General features: G+C 42.9%; 1 protein-coding gene across 2 annotated transcripts in view; it reads right to left on the minus strand.

The window, feature by feature from the left end:
• RUFY1 (RUN and FYVE domain containing 1) overlaps positions 1–25,224 on the minus strand; it is a 58,190-nt gene extending 32,966 nt beyond the window's left edge. Inside the window, exons 1-5 of one of the 2 annotated variants that reach the window (XM_027076930.2) lie at positions 24,904–25,224; positions 14,611–14,784; positions 13,200–13,317; positions 10,322–10,423; positions 8,336–8,459 (exon numbers count right to left, since the gene is read on the minus strand). In XM_027076930.2, the coding sequence (XP_026932731.1) occupies positions 8,336–8,459; positions 10,322–10,423; positions 13,200–13,317; positions 14,611–14,784; positions 24,904–25,189 (804 nt within the window). In that variant the 5' untranslated portion in view covers positions 25,190–25,224. The remainder of the gene's footprint in view (positions 1–8,335; positions 8,460–10,321; positions 10,424–13,199; positions 13,318–14,610; positions 14,785–24,903) is intronic. The other variant, XM_027076931.2, reaches the window with a different exon arrangement.
• Between the last annotated feature and the right edge of the window lie 735 nt (positions 25,225–25,959).

Here is a 25,959-nt window from a genome sequence, read left to right on the forward strand (position 1 = left end):
ACCTTCCCGTCTCTTTCCTACACACATTTAGTCGGGCTGACCACCTCTACAAAAATAGTAATCAACTGAACAAACAAACCAAGAGAGAGAGAACCCCGCCAACTTCTAGAAGAAAAACTTATCACAAATCAGGATTTAAGGGAAGATTCTGAAGTTTTACCCTCTCGTCAAGACTAGTTTTGTGTATTTATTCACTAAGCAGGTTGTTGACAAAGATCAGTGAAGTTCTTTGGGTATAGAGCAATTAAAAAAAAAGGGGGGGAGGGCGCCTGGGTGGCTCAGTTAGTTGAGCATCCAACTTCAGCTCAGGTCATGATCTCACAGTTCATGAGTTCGAGCCCCCCATCAGGCTCTGTGCTGTCAGAGCAGAGTCTGCTTTGGATCCTTTGTCCCTTCCAGCCCCCTCTCTCTGTCCCTCCTCTGCTCATGCTCTCTCTCTTTTTTTTTTTTTAATTTTTTTAATGTTTACTTATTTTTGAGAGAGAGAGAGAGAGAGAGAGAGAGAGCGAGCGCGGGGAAGTGGCAGAGAGAGAGGGAGACACAGAATCTGAAGCAGGCTCCAGGCTGTCAGCACAGATCCCGACATGGGGCTTGAACTCACAAACTGTGAGATCATGACCTGAGCCGAAGTTGGACACTCAGCTGACTGAGCCACCCAGGTGCCCCCTGCTCATGCTCTCTTTCAAAAAAAAAAAAAAAAAGAATAAACATAAAGAAAAAAAAGAAAAAAGAGGCCTGGGTGGCTAGATTAAGGTGGTAGGTAACCTTAACTGACATTCTGACCCCCTCCTTCCCTAAATTGTGGTGAAATGGTCCCATCTCATTTTCCAGGGGAAATTCTCTGCTGTTGTGAACGAGGGAGAACCAGAGCCCCTCACATCTGAATGTCAAGGGCTTTGTCAAGAAATAAAGCCCTTGAGAGAGAATGAGAGCCTGGTCTGCCACTGTCTGCTACAGCATGAGTAAGTGAAGCCACTTCTTCTTCTTTTTTGTTTTTTTTAAATGTTTTTTAACTTTATTTTTGAGAGAGAGACAGTGTAAGTGGGGGAGGGCACAGAGAGAGGGAGATGAAAACTGGGAAAATGGGGTCCATCAGTAGAGAAATATTGATCAGTCATGTAATAGACATGTCATGGAGCCCCATGCACCCATCACAAAGAATGCAGTGGGTGGATGTATGACATAATGACATGAAGAAAGCTCCAGGAGAAAATGAGAAGTCCCAGAGTGATAGATACAGCATTAACCCTTTACAGTAATACCACTTTGTTAAAGCCACAGCCATGTGTGAGAGTTTCTGCAACTTCTCTGTCACACCTCCCACCAAACCTGGGCAGCCTCAGTGTCTGTCTTGAGTAAAAAGCAGCAGAAATGATTCCGTGACTTCTGCAGCTACATTAATGGAGGCAACATAAGCTTCTTCCTAGCTCTTCCTAGAGGGGCATATAACATTGAAGTTCTGAGCTTCCCCGAAAGAAGTCTGGCTACCCTGAAGCTACCATGCTGGACACCAAATGGAGAGACCACATGAGGACAGGGGCGCCTGAGAAGCCTCTGCGGTTCCTGTCCCAGCTCCCTGAACCTTCTCAGCCTGAAGACAGATAAGCGAGAGAAGAGGCCTTCAGTGATTGCTGCCCCAGCCACCAACCTGACCGCACAGAGCTCTTAATCCAGAAGCGCCTGCCTCTCTCTGTCCAGCCAACCGCTGAGATACAGTGATTGCTATTGGTTACCTGGCTGTTGATTTGTCATCCAGAAATAGGAGCAAGAAAGGATTTAATATGAAACAAACCCACATATACAAAAATGCATAGAAAAAGTAGAACTGTTTCTAGAGAGATTTTCCCCCTCAATATTTACCACTATCTATGGGGACGAAAGGGATCAAGGGAGGGGAGGGGGGGAGTTTGAATTTCATTCTTCACTTGATATGCTTCTGTATGAACTTTTTTTCAGCAAGCATGTATTTCTTTTGTAATAAAATTAAATAATAATAAATCGGGGCGGGGGGGCCTGGCTAGCTCAGTCAGTAGAGCATGTGACTCTTGGTCTTGGGGCTGTGAGTTCGGGCCTACATTGGGTGTAGAGATTACTCAAAAATAAAATCTTAAAAAAAAATAATAAAATTTAATTTAAAAAGTACACTTTGGGGCACCAGAGATTCTGTGTCTCCCTCTCTCTGCCCCTTCCCTGCTTATGCTCTGTCTCTGTCTCTTAAAAATGAATAAATGTTAAAAATTAGAAAAAAAAAGTACATTTTCAACTGCAAAAAACTCTCAACAATAGAAAAAAGAGAGGATTAATACTCAAAGTAGACATTAATGGATCAGAAAGCAAATAAAGCCCTCCTCCCAAAGCAGAAATAATCAAGAGCAAAAGATCAAATGTAAAAGCTGGTTCTTCGAGTTCAATATAGCAGACAAATCTCCACCAAATATGATCAAGATTTAGCAAGTGCACAACACTGCCAATGAGAAAAGTGAGATTTTAAGAAGCTTAAGAGAATACTCTCTTATAACCAATAGACCTGAATGAAATATATGACTTTTGGAAAAATATAAATTACTAAAAAATTGTCCTAAGGGGCACCTGGGTGACTCTTGATTTTGGCTCAGGTCATGGTCTCATGATTGTGAGATCAAGCCTCGTGTCTGGCTCTCACTCAGCGTGGAGCCTGCTTAGTATTCTCTCTCTCTCTCTCTCTCTCAAAAAAAGAAATGAATAAAAATAAAAATAAAAAAATGTCCTAAGACACTGGAAACCAATACATTGACCAAAAGCTAAATGAAAAAGTGGTCAAACAACTAAGGACCAAAAAACCCATAAAGCTGAAGAGATCATCCCAGTAAGTTCTTACAAACCTTCAGAGGAAAAAATCATTCCTGGTCTAATAAATAGTTGCAGGAATACAGAAAAGAACATTATCCAGCTTATTTTATGAGATTACATTCCGACACCACAAAGTGGCAAAGACAGTACAGTAAAGGAAAACTGAGAACAGTGTCACAAATACAGGGAAACACAACATTTCCAAATAAACCACAGACATGTTGAATCTAGGAGGACACTAGAAGAGTAACACATGATGACCACTCCTGTAAACCCTGTTTACTTGAGGAATGCAGGGATAATATCACAAAAGGAAACCTACGAATGAATTCAGTTATATTTATGGGTTAAAAGCTAAGACATTTTAAAAGACACCAAAAAAAGATACGTGATGGCACTGCATGCTCATTTATAATAAAAATGCAAAATAAATTAGATTGGCACAGTACTTTCTGAACATGAGAAAAAGGATCCCTCAGACATCAGTAGCAAACATTCATGGTGACCTATGAGAGGCACTGTGCTAAAGAACAAACCAGGGAAATGCATGGAAGTGTGGGATCATATATCATACACCTGAAACTAATGTAACACTGTACGTTAACAATACTGGAATTTAAAATAAAATTCCAGGGGCGCCTGGGTGGCGCAGTCGGTTAAGCGTCTGACTTCAGCCAGGTCACGATCTTGCGGTCCGTGAGTTCGAGCCCCGCGTCGGGCTCTGGGCTGATGGCTCGGAGCCTGGAGCCTGTTTCCGATTCTCCCTCTCTCTCTGCCCCTCCCCCGTTCATGCTCTGTCTCTCTCTGTCCCAAAAATAAATAAACGTTGAAAAAAAAAATAAAAATAAAATAAAATTCCAGGGGCACCTGAGTGGCTCAGTGGGTTGAGTGTCTGACTTCAGCTCAGGTCATGATCTCATGGCTCGTGAGTTGGAGCCCTGTGTCAGGCTCTGGGCTGACAGCTCAGAGCCTGGAGTCTGCTTCAGATTCTGTGTCTCCCTCTGTCTGCCCCTCCGCTGCTTGCACTCTGTCTCTCACATTGTCTCAAAAATAAACATTAAAAAAAATTTTTTTTTAATAAAATTCCACTGTGAGCACAGACCTACATATGGAAATGCTATTTAAGATTTTTAAAAAATATTTTGAGACAGAGCAAGAGCGCACAGTCAGGGGAGGGGCAGAGGGAGAGAGAGAATCCTAAGCAGGCTCCACTTGGCGAGGAGCCCGACTCTGGGCTCAATCTCATGACCTTGAGATCATGACCTGAGCTGAAATCAAGAGTCAGAGGTTTCATTGACTGAGCCATCCAGGAGCTCCAATGTTATTTAAAACTAAAAATGAATGAAGCAGGCTACTACTGTCATTTCAGAGGACTCTTTAAAGTTTCCCTCAGATTGTCTCTTAAATAACGGTAACCATAACAGTACAGAATTAAAAATAAAAAAAGAGGTGCCTGGGTGGCTCAGTGGGTTGGGCATCCAACTTCAGCTCAGGTCATGATCTTGCAGCTCGTGGGTTTGTGCCCTGCGTCGGGTTCTGTGTTGACAGCTCAGACCCTGGAGCCTGCTTTGGATTCTGTGTCTCCCTCTCTTTCTGCCCCTCCCCTGCTCACACTCTGTCTCTCAAAAATGAATAAACGTTAAAAAAGAAAAAATAAATAAAATAAAAATAGAAAAAGACCAGAACAGGATGCTTTATCATATCTATTATTTGATAAGAGTCACAATTGAGTTTTTATTTTGGAATCTAACAAAGTGATGTTCAAGTTCACATGGCAGAATGGACAGCCTGAACTATATCTGAAAAGGAAATAAACAAAGTAGGCAGGAGGTGAGCGACTAGAATGTAAAACATACTATGTGGCTCTGGTAAATTAAAGACTGTGTTACTGGCATAGGAATAGAGAGATTCAGAGACTAGAACTCTGAGTCCAGAAATAAACTTCAGTAGATTTTGGATATTTCACTCATGATAAAGGTGAAATTCCAAATTAGCAGAAAAATATATTTACTACATGACATTGAGAAAACTGGTTTACTATTTGTAAAAGAAACCTAGACTCCCACTTCACACTATGTCAAAACAAATGACACACGTTATTTAAATGTAAAAAAAAACCAAACCAGTTTTTAAAAAATTACATTAATTTTTAGATGGGGACAATACCTTAGAAAGTATAAAGAGAAAGTCCATTAAATTTGATGGCACCAGCAGGGGTGCCTGGATGGTTCAAGTTGTTAAAGCATGCAACTCTTGGTCTCAGGGTCATGAATTTGAGCCCCATGTTGGGTGTAGAGATTACTTAAAAATAAAATCTTAAAAAAAAAATCAAATAAATTTGAATGCCAAAAAAAATTATTTTTTTCCTTGCAGAGAAAACCAGCTGTAAGAAACCAGCAAAAAATTTATAACAAAAATTCTGACAATTAATATCATTAATCTATAATAAAGGAGTGGGAAAAAATGGAAGACACACAAAAATGGGAAAAGGAATAGGGATGGGGAGTCACAAAAGCTGAACCACCAATGGCATATAAAGCATGCAAAAAATACTTGACCTCCTGAGTCCTCAAAAATATAAATTCGATGGGGTGCATGGCTGGCTCAGTTGGTAGAACATGTGACTCTTGATCTCAGGGTCGTGAGTTCAAGCCCCATGTTGGCCATGAAGCTTACATTTATTTATTTATTTATTTTTTACATGTATTTGTTTTTATGTATATTTAATATATTTTTAAGTCTATTTATTTATTGAGAGACAGAGAGACTGCAAGTGGGGTAGGGACAGAGAGAGAATGGGAGAATCTCAAGCAGGCTCCTTGCTGTCAGTGCAGAGCCTGATGTGGGGGGTTGAACTCACAAAACTGTGAGATCATAACATGAGCTGAAATCAAGAGTCAGCTGCTTAACTGACTGAGCCACCCCAGTGCCCCTGAGCCTACTTTTAAAAATAAAAACATGTTGGGGTGCCTGGGTGGCTCAGGTCATGATTTCACGGTTCACAAGTTTTGAGCCCTGTGTTGGGCTCTGTGTTGACAGCTCAGAGCCTGGAGCCTGCTCTGGATTCTGTGTCTCCCTCTCTCTCTACCCATCCCCTGGCTCATGCTCTGTCTCTCTCTCCCTCTCAAAAATAAATAAACATTACAAAAATGTTTTTAAATAAAAAAAAATAAAAAACATGTTTATAAAAAAATGCAAATTTGAGATGAGCTGTTTTTGTCTATCAGATTGAAAAAAGACCAAGAAAGCCCACCATGACATCACAATACTCATGTAGAATGTTTACTGTGACACAGTAGTCCCAAAATTTATCCTAAGGAAATCAATGGACAATAGTAAAAAGAGGTATGAGGATGTTTACAATACTGTTGTTGTAATATGGAATCAACCTAAGCTAATAAGGTACTGGTTAATGAATTATGGCACATTCATAAAATGGAATACAGGCATACCTCATTTTATGCTTTATTTGTACTTTGCTTAATTGTACTTTGCTTTATTTTGCTTTGTTGTACTTCGTGGACATTCCTTTTTTACAAATTGAAGGTATGTGGTAACCATGTGTTGGGCAAGTCTATCAGCATCATTTTCCCAACAGCATTTGCTCACCTTGTGTCTGTGGTTCACATTTTGGTAATCATGTATTTCAAACTTTTCCTACTTTGTTATGATGATCTGTGATCAGTGACTATGACTTGTTGAAAGCTCAGATGATGGTTAGCATTTTTCAGCAATGAAATATTTAAATTTTTTAAAAAATATTTATTGGGGCGCCTGGGTGGCGCAGTCGGTTAAGCGTCTGACTTCAGCCAGGTCACGATCTCGCGGTCCGTGAGTTCGAGCCCCGCGTCGGGCTCTGGGCTGATGGCTCAGAGCCTGGAGCCTGTTTCCGATTCTGTGTCTCCCTCTCTCTGCCCCTACCCCACCATGCTCTCTCTCTCTCTCTCAAAATAAATAAACTTAAGAAAAAAAAAAAAGATTTATATCTCAGGGCACCCGGGTGGCTCAGGGTTAAGTGTCGGACTCTTGATTTTGGCTCAGGTCATGATCTCACTGTTTGTGAGTTTGAGCCTCCTGTGGGGATTTGCACTGTCAATGCAGAGCCTGCTTGGGATTCTGTCTTTCCCTCTCTCTCTGCCCCCTTCCTGCCCACCCTCCTGTGCATGTGTGCACTGTCAAAATGAATAAAATAAGCTAAAAGTAAATAAATAAATGGTTTATATCTCTACTGACATTGAGAGCTATGTGGGACATAGTGTGAAATAAACAAAATTACAAAATGGTGTGTCTGGAATAATCATATTTTGGTTGAACAAAAGTCCAAATACCTTTAATAAAAGATATAAACGTACACCCCCTATTCTTGTGCTGGAAGGATAGATATCAAAATGTAACACTGTATTACTCTCTGAATATGGGATTATGTGTGAAGTTTTGTTTCTTTTCAAATACTTGTCTGTATTTTTTGAAAAATTTTCAACATGCAAAAACAATACAACTATTGGGGAAGAAAGGGGGGAGAGGTTATAAGAAAAAAACAAAACAAAACAAGCTGACCTGGGTATGGAGGGATTAGAGGAAGCTTTAGATTCTTCAGATCCAAACTTGTGGCAGGAAGAAGGCTGGGCATTGGCCCAACCACAGCTACAGATGCTCTGAACAGGGGTGGAGGTCGGGATGGGTCGGGGTGTCTCTCCCCGTCACACATCTATTGTCACTACCACCAGGAGCGTAGGGCTCAACCCTGGTCACCTGCTCCCATAAGGAAGAAAGCCTCCCAAGAGGGCTGTCTCACCCATCAGGGCATTCTGATCTGTGCTGCCTGCTTTCATTTGCACCCCATTGTATCATCTCACTTCCCAAATCTCTCCTGACTCTACCTTCCTAGTCCCCATCCAACCTTTGGGACTTTGCTCACTGTTTTTGCTGTCTCCACTGTTGGCCCCTTCTAAACTTATGACCTGGATGGCTGCTAGATTGCTCTTTCTCTAAGCTGGGCCCAATCATTTCAGTACACTGCTTAAAAACCTCCAATGGCTTCCTTTTTTTTTTTTTTTTTTAGTTTATTTATTTATTTTGAGAAAGAGAGACAGAGACAGAGAATCCCAAGTAGGCTCCACACTGTCAGTGCAGAGCCTGACATGGGACTCGAACCCACGAACTGTGGAGATCGTGACTTGAGCCGAAATCAAGAGTCAAAATGCTTCACTGCGCTACCCAGGCAGCCCTCTGATGGCTTCCCAAGGTTCCAGACACAAAAGACAAACACTTTCCCAGGACACCGATGGCCTAGAAACTGAGCCCAGCCTCTACCTTCATTTCATGTGCCTCTGTGCCTTGGCCCAGACTTCCCCTTCCCCGGGGGGCTTCCCCCTCTGCCCCAGCCTTCCAGTAGACACCCTCTACCATTTGCCCCTTTCTTCGGCTCAGCCCATGTCCTCAGATCTTATGGAAAATCCCTGGCCCAAAGAAGGCATTCCACTTAGAGCCAAGATTCCTATTTTACCTGAGAATCCAAGTCTTCTCCTTTTAAGCAGAGATTGGCATCGAGAACATTGAGTCCCACCAGCAGACCCACAATCACCATCCCTTCCTCTTCCATCATCAATGCCTCAGGCTCATAGAACTCACTGAAAGAGATTGACACAGCAGGGGGCTTCTTAGGAAGGGATGTTCACCACCCCATCTTCCTGACCTGCACCCCTTTTTATCTCCCAGCTGACAGCTGGGCTGCTGGCTTCACCAGAAGCCAGAAACTCCCTGGTGTCCATTTCCTCCTGCCCCCACCTGCTTCAAGTGCTGCTATTTCTTCTCTGGCCTCTCTTCTCTTCCTGTGGTTGAGAATGGGCTCCTCCCACCTCTAGTCTAAGGCTGACTCCTCCATCTGGGCCCTGGACCCTGGTCCTTCTCACCTCCTCTTGGCTCCTCTGTTCCTGACCATCACTCTGCCCTTCCTTTCTCTGCTGGCTCCTTTTTCGGCACTGTGAGGAACTATTTCTACACTCATGTTAGCCGGAAGCAGGTTTCCACAGCTCCCCACATCCAAGAATAAAACCCTTCCCTCTTCCCTGTGTCCCACGGAGCAACACTGGATGCTTTTACTTTCTTACCTCCCGAGTCACCTCAGCCATTCATAGTGGGGCCCCATCCCCTGTCTACTACTGCTCCTGGTCACCAGTGATGTGCTAGTTTACCAGCTGTGTGTGTGTGAGTGCATGAGAACTTATCATCTTAAGAATTAGTTCGTTAGGTCATAGGGATGAAAGGTCCAGTATAGGGAATACAGTCAATGGTGCTGTGGTAACTCTGCACGGCGACAGAGGGTAACTACACTTGTGGTGAGTACAGCATCATGGTGTAGACTTGTGGAATCACGATGTTGCACACCTGAAACTATGTAACGTGTGTCAACTATAAGTCAATTAAAAAAAAAAAAAGAATTAGTTCATTAGAACACAATCTGTACCTCAAAGCTACTCAGTGTGACTTTACTCACAGTGCAAAGTATGTGAAGTATTTGAAATCGCATTTATCATGTTAAAGATATAATCAATAATAAGCCATGACTTAAAAGGTGGCAAATTTTGAGTGGCAGGCCATACTATAAAAGCTACTTTCAACTCAATTAGACAAAAAGATTAACTCTAGAGAGATTCTTCCCTTATAAATGCTCATGTTCTAGAGAAAATTCCTTTTATGAAGGTATTTTTGTTTACATACGTTTATATGTACATATTTTATAAATTTATATTTATATATTTATAAATATCAAAAATGAACCAGTCTTGGGCACCTGGTGACTCAGTCCGTTAAGCATCTGACTCTTGAATTTCAGCTCAGGTCATGATCTCATGGTTTGTGAGATCAAGCCCCATGTTGGGCTCTGTGCTGACAGTGCGGAGCCTCCTTGGGACTCTCTCCCTCTCTCTCTCTGCCCCTCCCCTGCTCTCTCTCTTTATCTCAAAATAAATAAACATTAAAAAAAAAAATGAACCAGTCATAAATTTCAGAGACAGCCAGTTAGTCATTACTGATGCTAAGAGATATAAAATTTTACAAACTGGATATGGAATCCTAAGATAGGTAATATCTTGAAAAAAGCAGGATTTTATACTTTAAAGTTGTTCACTGCATCTGGTTTTAAAGTCATTTTTTCCCTGTTATCAACAAGTCAAATAAATAACATTTTGTTGAAGCTTAACCGAGTAGGCTGTCAGTTACCTAATCACAGGGATTTTGAAGAATGAGTTTCGAAATGACTTTTCAAAATGAAAAGTAAGTATGACTCTTCATTCAAAAGGACTTTCAGATACCCGTGCTTACAAACTGAAATACTCTTTTAAAACTAAGCCACAGGAAATTTATGATGAATAATAATTCAAATAAAAGCTGTGTATGTTGTATACTTGTTTCAATTCAAAACAATCTGCAGAACTATGTTCTAATTATTTACAGAGCGAAAGACAAGCAAAGATAGGAGGTAAAAAAATACCTTAAGAGATGTTTATTGTCTATAAGCACTTTCAGATAATCTGCCAGTTTCTTTTGCATGAGTGCAAGATAAAGCCATGCTCTGCCTCTTCCCACAGCTGTCCTAGAATTCAGAGAATCAAACTGTTAAGGTGTTAACACCAAAAACCCCTCAAACCCCACTTTAAAGAGATACACATATTCACACATGTACATGCACATCAACATGAACACAGAGAACACTGTAAGAATAGTGGCTTTGGGGGTTGGGTGGAACATACGGTCTGCAAAAGCCCAGAAAACAGCTCTTTGGGTACAGTTTGAATTTTGTATCGTGGACATGTACTTTTTGTCTGGTTGGTTTTTTTTTTTTTTTGATGCAAAAAGATGATTTTATTAAAGCATGGGGAAAGGACCCATGGGCAGGAAGAACTGCCTATTTTGACAAAAGAGTGAGAAAAAAACACTCTTAATCCTCAAAAATCTGATTTCTGGAACAAATACAATTAGGTAAACCTTTGCATATATTCATAAAATTTCACAGGGGGCCAGGAAATACCAGATTAGGTTTGTACGTCAGACATAGGTCATGATGTCATGATGTGTGGGTTTGAGCCCTGCATCGGGCTCTGTGCTGGCAGTATTGAGCCCACTTGGGATTTTCTCTCTCTCTCTCTCTCTCCCCCGCCTCACTTGCTTTCTCTATCTCAAAATGAATAAAACTTAAAAAAAAAAAAAAAAAAAAAATTCTGGGTGACAAATCATACTGCAAAAGATATTTTCATTTATTTATTTGTTTGTTTGTTTATTTACTTGGGGGGGGAGGAGCAGAGTGAAGAGACAATCCTAAGCAGGCTCTATACCCAGTGTGGAGCCTGATGCGGGGCTCAGTCTCACAATTGTGAGATCATGACCTGAGGCCAAAATCAACACTCAGATGCTTAACCAACTGAGCCACCTAGGAGCTCTGATATTTTTTCTTTAAAAAAAATTTTTTTTTGAGAGAGAGAGAGGGCAGGGGAGGGGCAGAGAGGAGGAGAGAGAATCCCAAGCAGGCTCCCCACTGTGAGTGCAAAGCCCAATGTAGGGCTCAAACCCACAAACTGTGAGATCATGACCTGAGCTGAAATCAAGAATCAGACGCTTAACAGACTGAGCCACCCAGGTGCCCCACCCTGGTATTTTCATTTTAGACAGGGGAACTGAATTTTGGACAGATTCCTCTCAGGATGCAAAAATTCATCCTACAAGTTTCAAACAACCTTAAACAACCCCTTCCCCCCCAAAAAACCCCACTAGTCATAACTTCCAAAATAATACCAAAATTTGAGAACTTTCATTACTATTTAATGAAATAGTTAAAAAAAAAAAAAAAGTCCTTTCCCATGCGGCCCCCTGTGAGGCTACTCCCGGAGGTATCAAGGAAAGGGAACTATTGTATATTTCCTCTTTGGCAGACGGTAGGATTTTGGTACCTAAGCCTGTTTAGCAGCCAGAGTTAATAGGGGAACAGAGTAGTGGGTTTAGCTGACAGTGAGCTCTTTGTTAGCATAAGGCTTCAAAAATGCCTCCCATGCATAACTGGAAACAGAGGTCTGAGCGTAGGAGGGACTGTTCTACTCCGACCTGAACACGCTGGGACTTGGTCTAGCTGCTTCACTCCTGAGGGAGTAAGCTGGTCGGAAGGGGTGGGCAAACAGGACCACATAAGTATGAAGCAAAGAAGACGAGGGAAGTGCATGACAGATCACCAAATACAGATTTGAAGGTTGTCATGTACTAAAGGCTTTCACCTTCTGTGGTACAAGCCCAGAGGACTGAACTAGGGACAGGGACAGAGGCTTAAATTTCATCTTGATAAGAATGCATAGGGTTCTGTAGCAATGGAGGTCAATGGGCTTTAGAAGGTTCCAGAGTCCTGCAGACCTGTGTTCTCTTCCTGGCTCTACTACTCACTTGCCAACGGACCTTGGGCAGGTTACTTAGCTACTCAGTCTTAGTTTCTGTACTTATCAGTGGGGATTCCAACAGCTTTCCCAGAGGCTTGTTGAGAGGGATTAAATGAGATCCTGAAATGTCCTTAGCACAACTCCTGGCACATGGCAGGCCCTTAGTGAATGCTGGTTATTATCATTATCTCAAAATGGAACAGGCTAGGTCCTTGGGAGAAGCATCAGAGGCTGGACAGTCGTGTCCCCCTCTGGGAGACTGCAGGGTGCTCTTTTGTATTGGCCCAGGGATCTCTAGGTCCCTTTCTAGTTCCAAATTTCATGATGATGCCTTGTTTGTATTCTGTCCAGTTTTTTATTTTGAGCCTATGCACGGGGAATCCTGAGGCAAACCCAGACATGGCAAATGATTTGTCAGTCTCACCTTTTCACAAATGTCTCATGTCCCAGAATCGAAAATCTGGCCCGAACTACACTATTCAGAAAGGTGCCCAGATGTATCTGAAGCACGGATTCCCAGGAGTGTAATGATGACTCCTTTTACTTCTGTAACCGCTCCTCAGGTGACAACACCTTTTCTTTTTTAAAGTAATCGCTACACCCAACATGGCGCTTGAACTCAAGAGTTGCATGCTCTACTGAGCCAGCCAGGTGCCCCACCACATCTCTTCAAACTACGTGACCTTGTGTGACAAGCAGGAATCTTTCAAACCCCATTTGAAAGATAAGGGAACTGAGGCTCAGGGAGGGGCAAATCTTGCTGAAGATCTTGACAATTATGAGCATCAGGGCTGGAACTAAAGTTTAAGTAGAGTGTGGCTCATGCTACAATTTGTTCTGAATTAGAAAAAGTTTTATCAGCAAGTAGTTGAGAAGTGGGTAAATACAAGGTTTTTTTTTGTTTTTGTTTTTGTTTTTAACATTAAGTCAGTGTAACTGCTTCTCACTCACTTTAATTCTGGCAGATTTCTGACACTGGTGGCTATATCTGATGCTTCTGGACAAAGTTTCTCCACCAGCTCCAAAGGACCAAAGAAAGATTTATTTTGGCCAATAAAACTCTTCTTGACTAAAAGGGAAAACAAAAGTGTTATTTATAAGAACAGGTTGCAAAATGTCTTCAGGTGTCCACTGTCTCTCTCCCAAAAGCCAAACAGACAATGCACGACTCTACCACTTAATCCTGATTTAGTCTCAGGGACTCAGATGCCAGGTAACGAAAGAGCTCTCCCTTCCTTTGGTGACAGGGTTTCTCTGATATCCTGACTAGGTTCTTACTCCAAGTATTTACTGCCCATGAAATAAAACAAGTATCTCATATCTGTATTGCTTGTAGAAAGCCTTCCCCTTTCTCCCTCCTACCTGATGTCAAAATCAATGCTCAAATTATCCCCACCGTCCCTCATCTGACCTGCTGCCAATAATCTTCTAATGGGTCTTCTTGCTCCCAATACGGTCGACTTCCCACCCTTACAATCTGTTCAAACACGTGGAAGTTGTTTTAAAAATGTAAGTCAGGTCATGTTTTCCCTTGCTTAAAATCCTCCAGATACAGTTGGAATAAAATCCGACTCCTCATATGACCTATAAAAGTCTACACCATCCAGCCTTTCCCCACCCCCCAATCTATTTCCCTGACCTCATCTCCCCGCACTCTCCCTCTGAGCCCTCTGGTATCTTCCTCAAACCAAGCTTGGTCTCACTCAGGACTTCTGCACCTGTTTTTTTCTCCCTCAGGAATGCTCTTGCCCCAAATCTCTGCACGGCTAACTCTCTTTTGGGTCTCAGCTCATAGTTCCCCAGCAAGGCCTTCCCCTCTCACTCTAGTAGAAACCCATGTTACTTCCTTGAATCTGTAGCATTTTGTAATTAAGTTTGTTTCTGCCTTTACTGTCTGGTCCTCTAGAACTGTGCTGTCAGAGGTAGTCAGTGGCCACATGTGCTACTGAGCACTTGAAGTGTAGCCAGTGCAATCGCGATGTAAAACACAGTGGGTTTTTAAGCCTTAGTATAAAAAAGAATAATGTAAAAATCTCATTAATAAGGCTTTTAAATATTGTGTGTAAAAATCATATTTTGGATATACTGCGGACAAAAAAGTATGTTCTTAAAATTAATTTCACCTGTTTATTTTCACTTTTTTTTTTTTTAAACGTGACTAGCAGAACAGTAAAAATTGCACATGTAGCTGACCTACCAGACAGTGCTGCTCTGTCACTTATTGAGGGCAGGGACGCTTGTCGGTTTTGTACACTGCTGTTATCCCAAGCACCAAGAACAATGTTTGGCACTGATGAACGCCTGCTGAGCAAACAGCTAGCCCGAATTTCCACGCCCCCGAACGACCCCCCCTCAGGCTCACCTTTCAGCCCGTGTTTGAGGCAGTGCTCCATCACTACAAAGAATTGCTGCAAGGGGGCATGGTCCGCATCCAGGCTGCGGCCCAGGCTCAGGGCAGACTGGAGCAAGACTTTGACGCTGAGTTTCATCATGTGCATCAAGTTGGCACGCTCCTCCATCATCTGGCACTTGGAAGCTGTTGGGGCACAAACAGGGACAGCTTCGTTAGTGGGCTGAGTGTGTTCCCGGGTGAGGACTTTAGATGCAGGGCAATGGATGGAAGATCGTCCAAGCGGGGCCAGGCAATCTGTTCTGAGCACGGACGTGCGGCAGGACGGATAACTGGGTTTCGCAGTCAAACGGCCTCTGATCCCTGGAGGTCATAGATGCACCCGGGCAGCCTAAGTCGCGGGTCAGTTTCCCGAGACCTTTCCCAGGCGGCTCCGCGCGTTGCTAAGGCGACCGTCCTACTAAGACTTGCCGAGATTGGCCTTTCCCACACCCAGTATTCCATTTTTGACCAATGGAAGGGGGCAAACTCCAGGAAGCCCCGCCCCAAGATAGAAGGCGAGCTGGTGGAAAGCGTTCCGCCCCTGAACACTCCAATTGGACGAGCCCAGCTAGAGGCCACGCCCACGAAGCTCACGGGCGCCATTTTGCATCCTCTGCCCGAGTTCCCCTCGTCTTCAGCCTGTTCAGAAGGCCAACTGAACCGGCTCTTTTGTCCCATGGTGTCAGCCCAAGTGTCTTCGGGGAGGCCTCTGCCCCTCAGTTCCAGACTCAAATTCTCGTTGTTGCCCGTCAACTGTTGCCCACAGCTACTGGACAATTACGAGTTTTACATTTGTGGGTAAAACCGTTAGAATCAAAAGAACTGCTATGTTTCCATTTCAGCTCCATTAACGTCGCTTTGTTTTGAGAGTAAAAAAAGGTTTGTCGGCTGTATCAGATATCCATGACAAATGTTTACCAGGTGTCCCCCTAATACCCAGAAACCTGTCATCCTGGAAATTAAAAATGTAGACTCCATGCTATTAACTGAGTCCTGGCAGAAAAAACAGAGCCGCGCGCGTCCCTCCTCACCCACGCCAACATTTAGTCTTAAATATTTGACAACTGGATGGGCGAGGGAGTCGTATTGTTTTAGTTTGCAGCTGTTGATTACCAATGAGGTTAAGTAGCTTTTCATGTTTATCCTCTCCTAGTATTCTGTGACTTGCCTGCTAAATCTTTTACGTTTCTCGCTGAACTGTCTTATTGATCTGTATAAATTAATAGTGATATTAATCTTTTATAGCTGTTTTATTTCACGGTCATTAATATGAACATAAAGATAGCTAAAAGACCACATCATGTATAGCTTAAATTGAAAAGAACTACATAATGAATTATGACCGTGAATTACTTTCAGAGAATCCTATGTATTATATTTATAAATTCGAAAACTTTAATGAACTGGATGATTGGCAAAGGAAATAGAAATTGTAAAACCTCATTAAGAGGAGGGAAGAACCCTGAGTGGAGCAATAAACATAGAAGCAATTTGTAAAGATTTACTGCTGAAGAAGGTACCACGCCCAGTTCTGTAAACCACACTGGTCTTCTGATCACAATACATATCCAGGATTCCTGCGCAGGGCTACGCAAGCCCAGGAGCTTGAAGGAAATCCGTTTCCAGCTCAAGTGTGACAGTTCACAGGACAACCTGATTTGAAAGAGGGCTTCAAATACCTCCGTTCTGATCTTAGTTCTTTCTAATTGAAGTTCTTTCCAGCTTATGTTACCTCTGGCAGAAGGCTGCGTTCAGAAACCACCCCCTCAGGCAATAAGGACTGCCCTGAGCCAGCAAGACCCCACGTGACTGACTCGAAGACCAGGATAGACTTGACCTTTACTGTCCACCTGTCTGTACTCACCGGCCTTTGTCCCACATTTTCCTTACACAAATCTGTATTTTCAGCACTTTGTAAATCGCTTTTGAAAGGCTAGTCCACTGTCTTCCCGGTGTTGGCCTCATGGAAATAAATTCCTTTCTGCTTCACCACCCATTGTCTCTCTGCCTTTGGATTTTGTCAGTGGTGAGTGGCCGAACCTGGTGTGTTTTGAAACCCCGGAGGCCAGTGCTCTTGAACCTCTCTGCCCTGGATACAGATTCCCTCCCTATCCCACATCTTCCTTTTTATACATTGACCTGGGGTCCACAAAGTCCCACACACCAAATGGAGGTGAAGCCTTCTTTGATAATTCATCAAATCATCCAAAACATGAAGAGCTTCCAATCTCTCATTGCTTTATTGTACTTAGTTAAGGAAACCTAGTCTTGGGGGAGAGGGAAGGTCTCTAGCTCTCTAATGGTTATCCCAAATTTAGAAAGTTATAAATTTTCCCCTACAAATACATGTAATTATTCTCATCCAGTCTCAATACTCCTCCCTAGGATATACCATTAACTTGATGGACATGTGCCATAAATTAAATAGGCCAAAACTGTAGCTCCATGTTTTCAATGAAACTGGATTTGAAGTACACATAAACTATGTCTTTTTGTCAAAAAATGTTGTATTAGCAAAGCTGTAATGAAATAAGCAACACCTAGGTGTCCCCAACTGTTTTGAGTGTTGTGGTCTAAACATGTAACTAAATGAAAGAATTACAAGTATAATTTTCACTTGATAAGTCTTAGTAAAGCCTTAAAAATGTGTTTTTATTTTTTAAAATTTATTTATTTTGAGAGAGACAGAGACTGCACAAGTGGGGGAGGGTCAGAGACAGAGGGAAGACTGAGAATCCCAAGCAGGCTCTACACTGTTGGCGCCGAGCGACTGTCAGGCTCAAACTCACTAAACCATGAGATTATGACCTGAGCCGAACACAAGAGTCAGCTGCTTAACCGACCCAGGCACCGCAAGCCTTTAAAAAAAAAAAAGTTTACTTATTTTTGAGAGAGAGTGAGATGGGGATGGGCAGAGAGAGAAGGAGACCGAGGTCTAGGAAGCAGGGTCTGCACTGACAGTTTGAGCCTGATGTGGGGCTCAGACTCACAAACCATGAGATCATGACCTAAGCTGAAGTGGGATGCTTAACTGACTAAGCCACCCAGGCACCCTTTGGTAAAAACTTTTTTTGGGGAACCTTTTTTTGGTAACTGATCAGTCTCCTTTATTCTATATCATCCCATTAGAGTTTTATTATTTTTACACAGGCACTGTGAAATGCTTAAGATATAGATTACTAAATAAAAAAATTAAAAAGAGATCTCAGTACAGAAAATACATTTAATAAATTAAAGTAAAAACCAAAGATCTGGGGAGATCCAAGAGAGCAAAACAAGCCTTAACCAAAAACGTCTGGAAATACCCAAGGAACTAGTCTTTTGACCCATATTCTCTTGGCTTCCAGTGACCATATTTAATAATAAGCACATCAGCCAAAAAAGGGCAACAAATAGTTTAATGGTTTAAAAGATAAGCAAATGTATTTTGTACTGTACCAAGTGCTACTTTCAATAGATCCATTAAAATAAATATGTGAGAAATGTTAATAAAAGTGATGGTTGCTCAATCCAAATTAATGTTAGATATACAGTTTATAGCATTTTGTTACTGCTAGTGTTTTAAATCTGTATGGACAAATTCAAGTACTTCAGTAGTTTCTTACACTTTATAGAAAACCTACCACAGTTTCAAATGCTTTTCAGCATAAGTATCTTAAGAAATATTATAAATAATTGTTCGAATGTTAACTAGGTGCTATGGTCTTAAAACAGGCCACTTCCAAAAAGTCTAATAATTATGGATTATCATAGTAAGGAACTTTTTGAGAAACTTCTTTAATATGGCTGAGTTGCGTCCTTTGCAAGTCAGGTGATTTTCCTTTGCTTTGAACAAAAAGTAACAAAAAAATAATTTTTGACCATAGATCAGTGTGATTTGGGGCACATAACTTGGAAGGAATTAAAAAAACTTGACAACATTACTATGACAAGATTATTCATTTCTATTTCTTTTTATATGAACCAGGCTTCTCAGGGATCACATCTATAAAAGACCAAAACACAGGAATAAAACTGATGCTGAATCCTATCATATTTTATCAGTAAATCACATATTTTCATCTACAGATACATGCTAATGCAAAAAACCAAACCAGCTCATTTAGAGAACAAGAAATTATATCCTTTTGTCAACTTAGCATTTCTAATTATTTTAATGGTAATTCATTCCAGAAGAAAAATATTTTATACACTTAGAGCTTTAGTCACAAGAAAAGTTTACTGAATTTTAATTCATTTACATTTGTTTCTGAAATGTATGATAGAATGAACAATAAGATTTTTAAAAACATATGGAAGTGGATGGGGCACCTGGGTGGCTCAGGTGGTTTAGTGCCCAACTCTTGATTTTGGCTCATGTCATGATCTCATCTGAGATTGAGCCCCACAGATGGGGCTCTGTCAGTGCAGATTCTCTCTCTCCCTCTTTCTCTCTCTCTCTGCCCCTCCCCTGTTCACACATTCTCTCTAGATAGATAGATAAATAAATAAATATTAAATAAACAAGCATTAAAAAAAAAATATATATATATGTATATGGATGGGACACCTGGGTGGCTCAGTCTGTCAAGCATTGACTTCCAGTTCAGGTCATGATCTCATGGCTTGTGGGTTTGAGCCCCATGTTGGGCTCTGTGCTGACAGCTCAGAGCCTGGATCCTGCTTCAGATTCTGTGTGTGTGTCTCTCTTTCTCTCTCTGCCCCTCCCCTGTTTGTGCTCTGTCTCTCTCTCTCTCAAAAATAAATAGACGTTAAAAAAAACAAACATGGAAGTGAAATGGAAATTCAAGTTCAAGGAATAAAGGGACAATGTACAGTTTTCAGGGGTGCCTGGCTGGCTCAGTCACTAGAGCATGCAACTCTTTTCTTTTTTTAATTAATTTTGAGAGAGACAGAATGAGAGCAGGGGAAGGGCTGAGAGAGGAGAGAGGGAGAATCCGAAGCAGGTACCAAGGCCAGTGCACAGAGTCCAATGAGGGGCTTGAACCCACAAAACCATGAGATCATTACCTGAGCCAAGATCAAGAGTCGCCGCTTAACCCACTGAGCCACCCAGGCACAAGAGAATGCAACTCTTGATCTCAGGGTTGTGAGTTCAAGCCCCATGTTGGGTGTAGAGATTACTTAAAAATAAAAAAACTTTAAAAAAATGTAAAGTTTTCAAATAACTTATTTATTTTTAAGATGGACAGTAGTGCTTATCAAATCATTTAGATATTTACATACCACTTAAAGAATGATGTAACACTTTTATTTTAAAAAGCCAGTACTTAACAATAAGCCAGAAAACATATTACAAACTTTAAAATTATGATGAAGAATTTTATATGTTAGCTTTAAAAGCTGAAGATTTTTTGGGGGGGGCGGTCATGTGAGAAAAACATGTGAAGACTAGTGTTTTAGGTGATATGAGCTGGAACCCTGTCACCGTTCCTGGGTACATGGCTGGGTCCCATCCATTGTTCTCTTCATTATTCACCTGTTTCCATTCGTGCTCAAGTCAGAGAGCTAGGCAAAATGTGAAGTGGATCTTTTCTTCCTTTTTAAAATGTTTATTTTTTATAGAGAGCACGAATGGGGAAGGGGCAGAGAGAGAGGGGGACAGAGGATCTGAAGCAGGCACTGCACTGACAGCAACGAGCCCAATGTGGGGCTCAAACTCGCAAACCGTGAGAACCTGAACCACCAGGCGCCCCTTTGAGCCATTCCATCTCTCAATTTTAATAGCTTTGTGACTCTAGCCAAGCTGGTCACATCTCTCTAAGCTGCATTAATAATAGTTCAGCACATCAGCACAACACATGGAACATCACAAAGTTCTACACTACCTGAATTGCCAAATAAGTGGTGTGTTCAGGGATCCCGAGCTTGACTCCTGCACAGGGGCCAGGCCTGGAATAGAAACGAGTGCAGCTCTGGGAATATGAGCTGGAGGGAACCTGTGGCCCAACCTCCAGAGGCAGCTGGAGATGTTTGTTTTTTTTTTTAATTTTTAAATTTTTTAAAATGTTTATTTATTTTTGAGAGAGACAGAGACAGAATGCGAGTGGGTTAGGGGCAGAGAGAGTGGGAGACACAGAATCCGAAGCAGGCTCCAGGCTCTGAGCTGTCAGCACAGAGCCCGACACGGGGCTCAAACTCACAAGCTGTGAGATCACGACCTGAGCCGAAGTCGGAGGCTCAACTGACTGAGCCACCCAGGCACCCCTGGAGATCTGGATTTTTATGTAAAGCCTGCAAATTGACTAAAAAATCTTTTTGTGTGTTTTAATACCTTTATGCTATGCGGCATGAAAAAAAAAGCAACTTCCAGACACAAATGGCTCAAATGGCTGGCAGCTTGTTGTAACTTTTGGTGTAGAGAGTAAGGACTCAGAACGGGGAGTGGGCTGTTTGGGGTTTTTTGTTGTTGGCCTCTAAGTTATAGAGAAGTGAGTAGATGCTTTAATAAATTTGAGTTCCGGGTAGCCCTTTGGTGTCTTGAAAGATCTTATAATGCAGTGTGATGAGGAAGAAAACTTTGACACTTTCCCAACTGTCAGGAATTTTCACTCAGCATCTCAAGGGCTAACCTGAGTTCAGCAATGTGGAGTAGAAAAAGTTACTGTGCTTCATTCTAGAAGGAGTGGTACCAGTTGTGGAGGGCCATTTTGACACGTGGAAAATAAAATTGCCCATGGAAGAGAACAGACAAAGGCATAATATGTACCACCTGCCCGGTGGCAAATATGTATGTAAATAATTATAAGATTTTGAAAGAGCGCCCTCTTTATTGGGTACCCACATGCAAGCCATTGTGCTGGACATGTTAACTCTTAGGAACATGCATACTTTGTCACTCGTCCATTAGGAGAAGGCATTACTCGAACAAGCAAGATGAAGAACCTGGCGTGTGTCCTGTGGTTTGTGAGAAAACTGCGTGGGGAGATGAAAGCATGCGTGACCGCTCACTGAAACATACGACAGGACTGGGGACAGTTCCTGTGCAGGAGGACATACTCTATCTACACTGAATGATCTTTTGCACGGTTTGATTTCTTTTTTATCACCTGCACTTATTACTTAAAACAACAAAGAACCGGGGGCACGTGGGTGGCTCAGTCGGTTGAGCCTGACTTTGGTTCGGGTCATAATCTCACAGTTCATGGGTTCAAGGCCTGCATCAGGCTCACTGCTGTCGGCGTGGAACCTGCTTTGGATTCTCTGTCCCACTTTCTCTCTGCCCCTCCCCGACTCACACTTTCTCAAAAATAAACATTTATTTTTTTAAATGTTACTTTATTTTTGAGAGAGAGAAAGAGTGCAAGAAGCAGGGGAGGGGCAGAGAGAGAAGGGGACAGAAGATCTAAAGCAGGCTCTGTGCTGACAGCAAAGAGCCCAACATGGGGCTCGAACTCACGGGGACAGTGAGATCATGACCTGAGCCGAAGTTGGGTGCTAAACCGACTAGGCCACAAAAATAACTGCCTCTCAAAAATAAACATTAAAAAAACAACAACAAAGAACTGAAACAAGACAACTACACGATCACTATGGCATTCTGTGCTAACAGGCCCCACATGGGATAACACTGTAAAACAAGTATTTGAAGCATTCTGCAATAATCCACATTTGCCTTTAACCTAGATCATCAAAAAAATTTTTCCCTGGCAGGAGTGCCGCTCACATTCAATTTCTGCTCCTTTGCTGTTCCTCTGAAAAAGCTCTGCCCTCACTGCTTGTGGAAACACATCAAAGAAAGAAAAAGAGATGAACGTGGTGGCCCTTGCCTGGCCCTGGCTGAAGTGGTGGCCATGGTTTTGTCCCGACCTGCTTTTCTGAAGCCTCTGCAGAGCCTGCTGCCCAGTGTCCATTTCCTTTTCCCTACCCTCACTCCTGTCCTATCTGATGGCTGCAAATTCTATTACATCCGGGACTGGCCACTCAGTTCCCCACGCTGCAGCCCTTGGTAAGCCATGTTCTCAACTGGTGCCAGAGCTAAGTGGCAGTTACTCATTTAATATTTTCTTTAAAGTGGCTATTTAAAAAAAAAAAATCCACGTATACCATGTCATTTTGCTTATAAAGGCATTGAGGCATTTAAGTGTTGTGACTAAGAGCATGGTTCAAGACTTGGTTCAAGTCCTGGTCTGTCACTTTGAAGTTAAATAGGTCAAGTTACTTCTCTTTTATTCAGTTTCCCTCTTTATAAGGGGGACAATCACATGGGGCCAGCTACACAGGTGGAAGTATGGAAGTCAATCTCCCCTTCCTGCGGTCCTAAGGGATTGCAATTTCCTGCAGAGATGAAGCCGGTATCTGGTTGGGTGGGCAAGAGGCCCCTCAGTCCTGCCCTGAGATACGGAGGGCACAACCCCAACCCTCCCTGGACCAGCAGTAGTCATGGAGTGGGGTCAGGGAGGGGTAGGAAGAAGCCCCAGGGCAGCCTGAGTGGGCTATGGTGGCTAAGAACCTGTCCCAGGGAGGCTGGGGGACCACACACGAGCCCGGCTCCAAGGCCCCTACATACTTCTTTGTTCCAACGTACTTCACTTAACAAAACACACGAAGATGGTAAGAATTTAAAGTACGGGGCACTTCTGAGTAGCTGGATGACCACAATGATCAAAGTCTGCATTAATGCACACCAGGAAGTCAGTCCTGCTATCACCTAGGGTCTTTATGCAAGTTAAATGAATGAACACAAGTACAGATCTAAGACCTGGCATCTACTAAGCACAATATAAGTGTTGGCTATTATTGATAACACTACTATGGATTGAAAACAAGTATTTTTCAAATATGCATTTGTTCAACAAGTATTTATTATTATTCTGTGCTACATGCTATTTTAGGCACTGGTACATTTTATTTATCAGTGAACAGCAGACGTTTTATTATTTGCTTGCTATGTGGTCTCAGATGCCTCCAGAACACCTCATGCCTTGACTTTAGGGACTAACCGCCAATGGCTGGGTACAATCAAACACTCACAGGTGTGGAGCGCCTGGGTGGCTTAGTCAGTTGAGTGTCGGACTTCGGCTCATGCCATGATCTCATGGTTTGTGAGTTTGAGCCCCGCATCGGGCACACTGCTGCAAACACAGAGCCCTCTTCAGATCCTCTGTCCCCCTCTCTCTCTGCCCTTGCCCTGCTCGAGTCCTGTCTCTCTCTCTCTCTCTCAAAAATGAACATTAAAAGAACACAAACCCAAGGTGTGTGCAAAGGTAGTGAGCTAGTGGGAACTAGATTGTTGAACAGGCTCCCTCATTACCTTCTAGTCCTACTTTCCCTTGCAAGAATCTCAAAAAAAGTCAGTTTTTAAACTTTACTCCTCAATCTTTCTTAACTAGCGAAATTCTCACAATTCACTATGTTGGTGTCAGTGATGACTTCTACAGCACATTTACCGATAGACAGGAGGGAATCAAGAAACTTCAAAGGCACATCATTAGGATTCTTAGCAGTACCGTCCTTGGTCAACTGCCCCACAGCACTTTCTATGAAGATGGAACTGAAGTTTTAATTTTAATTTAACATTTAAACATCACATGTGTGTAGTGGTTACTTTGTTGGTTAGCACGGCTCTAAATACTTGGCTTTATAGGGCTTCCCAAGTCACACCCTTAAATGATATTAATGATATTATGATATAATCATTTAGTATTTTCATTCATCTAACATGCTCAAACTCTACTCCAGATAATAAGGGCTGAAAAGGACTATAACAGGTCACTGGGTGAATCAAAAAATCCCTATTGCACACTCTGGGAAATGGGGTGATTTGTGTCCATCACAAAGCGAGTTGACGACTCGGCTCGAAGGGAACTATTGCCTCCTGACTTCCTCCTGGGAGCTTTGACTCCCGAGTGAGTCGGGATGCGCGGTCACACCCAGAGGCGTGAGCCGGACAGGCTTTTCGAGGTTTACAGCAGACAGCAGAACTGGATTCAGTTCTCAAGTACTTTTAAAATACAGACTACCTTAAACTCGTACATTTTGTTGAAGTCCACCAACGAGAGTAAGGAGGTTGTCTGGGGGAATACAATTAGAAGAGTCTCGTTAGGGGAGTAGCCCAATCTCAGACCATCCAAATCCGCGTTATCTATTTTGATTTGGCTTGCACGGTATAAAGAAAACAGACGAGCAGTTGGGCGTGCTAACAGGTTGGTTGTGAACAACTCGTCTAACAGGCTAAGTAGGTTCAACTCCCTCGCCAGCCCGGCTCCACAGCCAGCCACCTGTCCCACGGGCGCGCGCGGGGCGCGCCCCTCCGCAGCCTACCTGCGCGCGCCGCGCCGTCCGCGCCTCCGTCCGCGCCTCCCAGTCCCGCGGCCGCGCGCAGCGCGCTCCCGCAGCTTGCCGACAGGTTGCCAGTGGCCTTCCGCGCCAGGGTCAGGATAGGCGCCGACCAGCCCTCCGGCCCCACTCGCGGCTTGGCCGCGCTCCGCAGCTCGCTAGGGCTAGGCAGCTGGCTTCGGTCCACAATCTCGAACTCTTCTCCCGGCTCCGGTCCCGGCGCCTGCTCCGGTTCCCGCCCCGCCGGGCAGCCACTTTCCCCGTCGGCCATCTTAGCTGAATCACGTGGCCGCGACGGGCGGAGGACTCAGCGCGGGCGGATGCGCGGGCGGGTACTCTCCAGCCAACTCTGCCTCCTCGGTTTTGGTTTTTTTTTTTTCCGTTCGCGAAGTTCTTCTTCCTCTTCACTGCCCCCCTTTCCCTTCTTTAACCTTAAAACAGCTCAGGAGAGTACAAATCATAACATAGAAGCACCCCTATTCCCACCAGTCGGGAGGACTTGTGTCCAAAAAATTACTCTGGTGTTTTCTCCCCTAACTGGGGTGCCCCCAGCCTGGCATAGAACACAGCCCCCATGGCTTTGGGTTTCTTTGTGACACTATTTCCTCTTTTTAATTTTCATTTCATGATTTATTTTTTCTACTTCGTCACTTTTCTGCAGCACTCTTTAGAACAAACCCTAGGAGGACGGGTAAGGAAACGGACAGACAAGGCAGGAAATCAGGATTTTTATTTAAAGAGCCCCAAAACTATAAATGACGGGTTGGCAGGAATGGGAATCAGAAGGTCCAGATTCTATTAATTAGTTAACTGGGGGTAATAAGAGAACCTGCCTGATTGTTAAATAAGATTTTGCAGAGGGGAGCACATGGCAGACGTTATCAGTTAATGACCAGTGTTAGCCAACTGTGTGGCTTGGGCAACACATTACCCCCTCGCAGGAAATCACTCTCAGTCTGTTTCTTCACTTGGAAAAGAAGGGAATTTCACTAAATAGGAACATTTCATTAGCATTTGACACTCTTTGCAAAGTGCCACACA

Source organism: Acinonyx jubatus, chromosome A1, assembly GCF_027475565.1.
Source record: "Acinonyx jubatus isolate Ajub_Pintada_27869175 chromosome A1, VMU_Ajub_asm_v1.0, whole genome shotgun sequence".
Taxonomy (NCBI): domain Eukaryota; kingdom Metazoa; phylum Chordata; class Mammalia; order Carnivora; family Felidae; genus Acinonyx; species Acinonyx jubatus.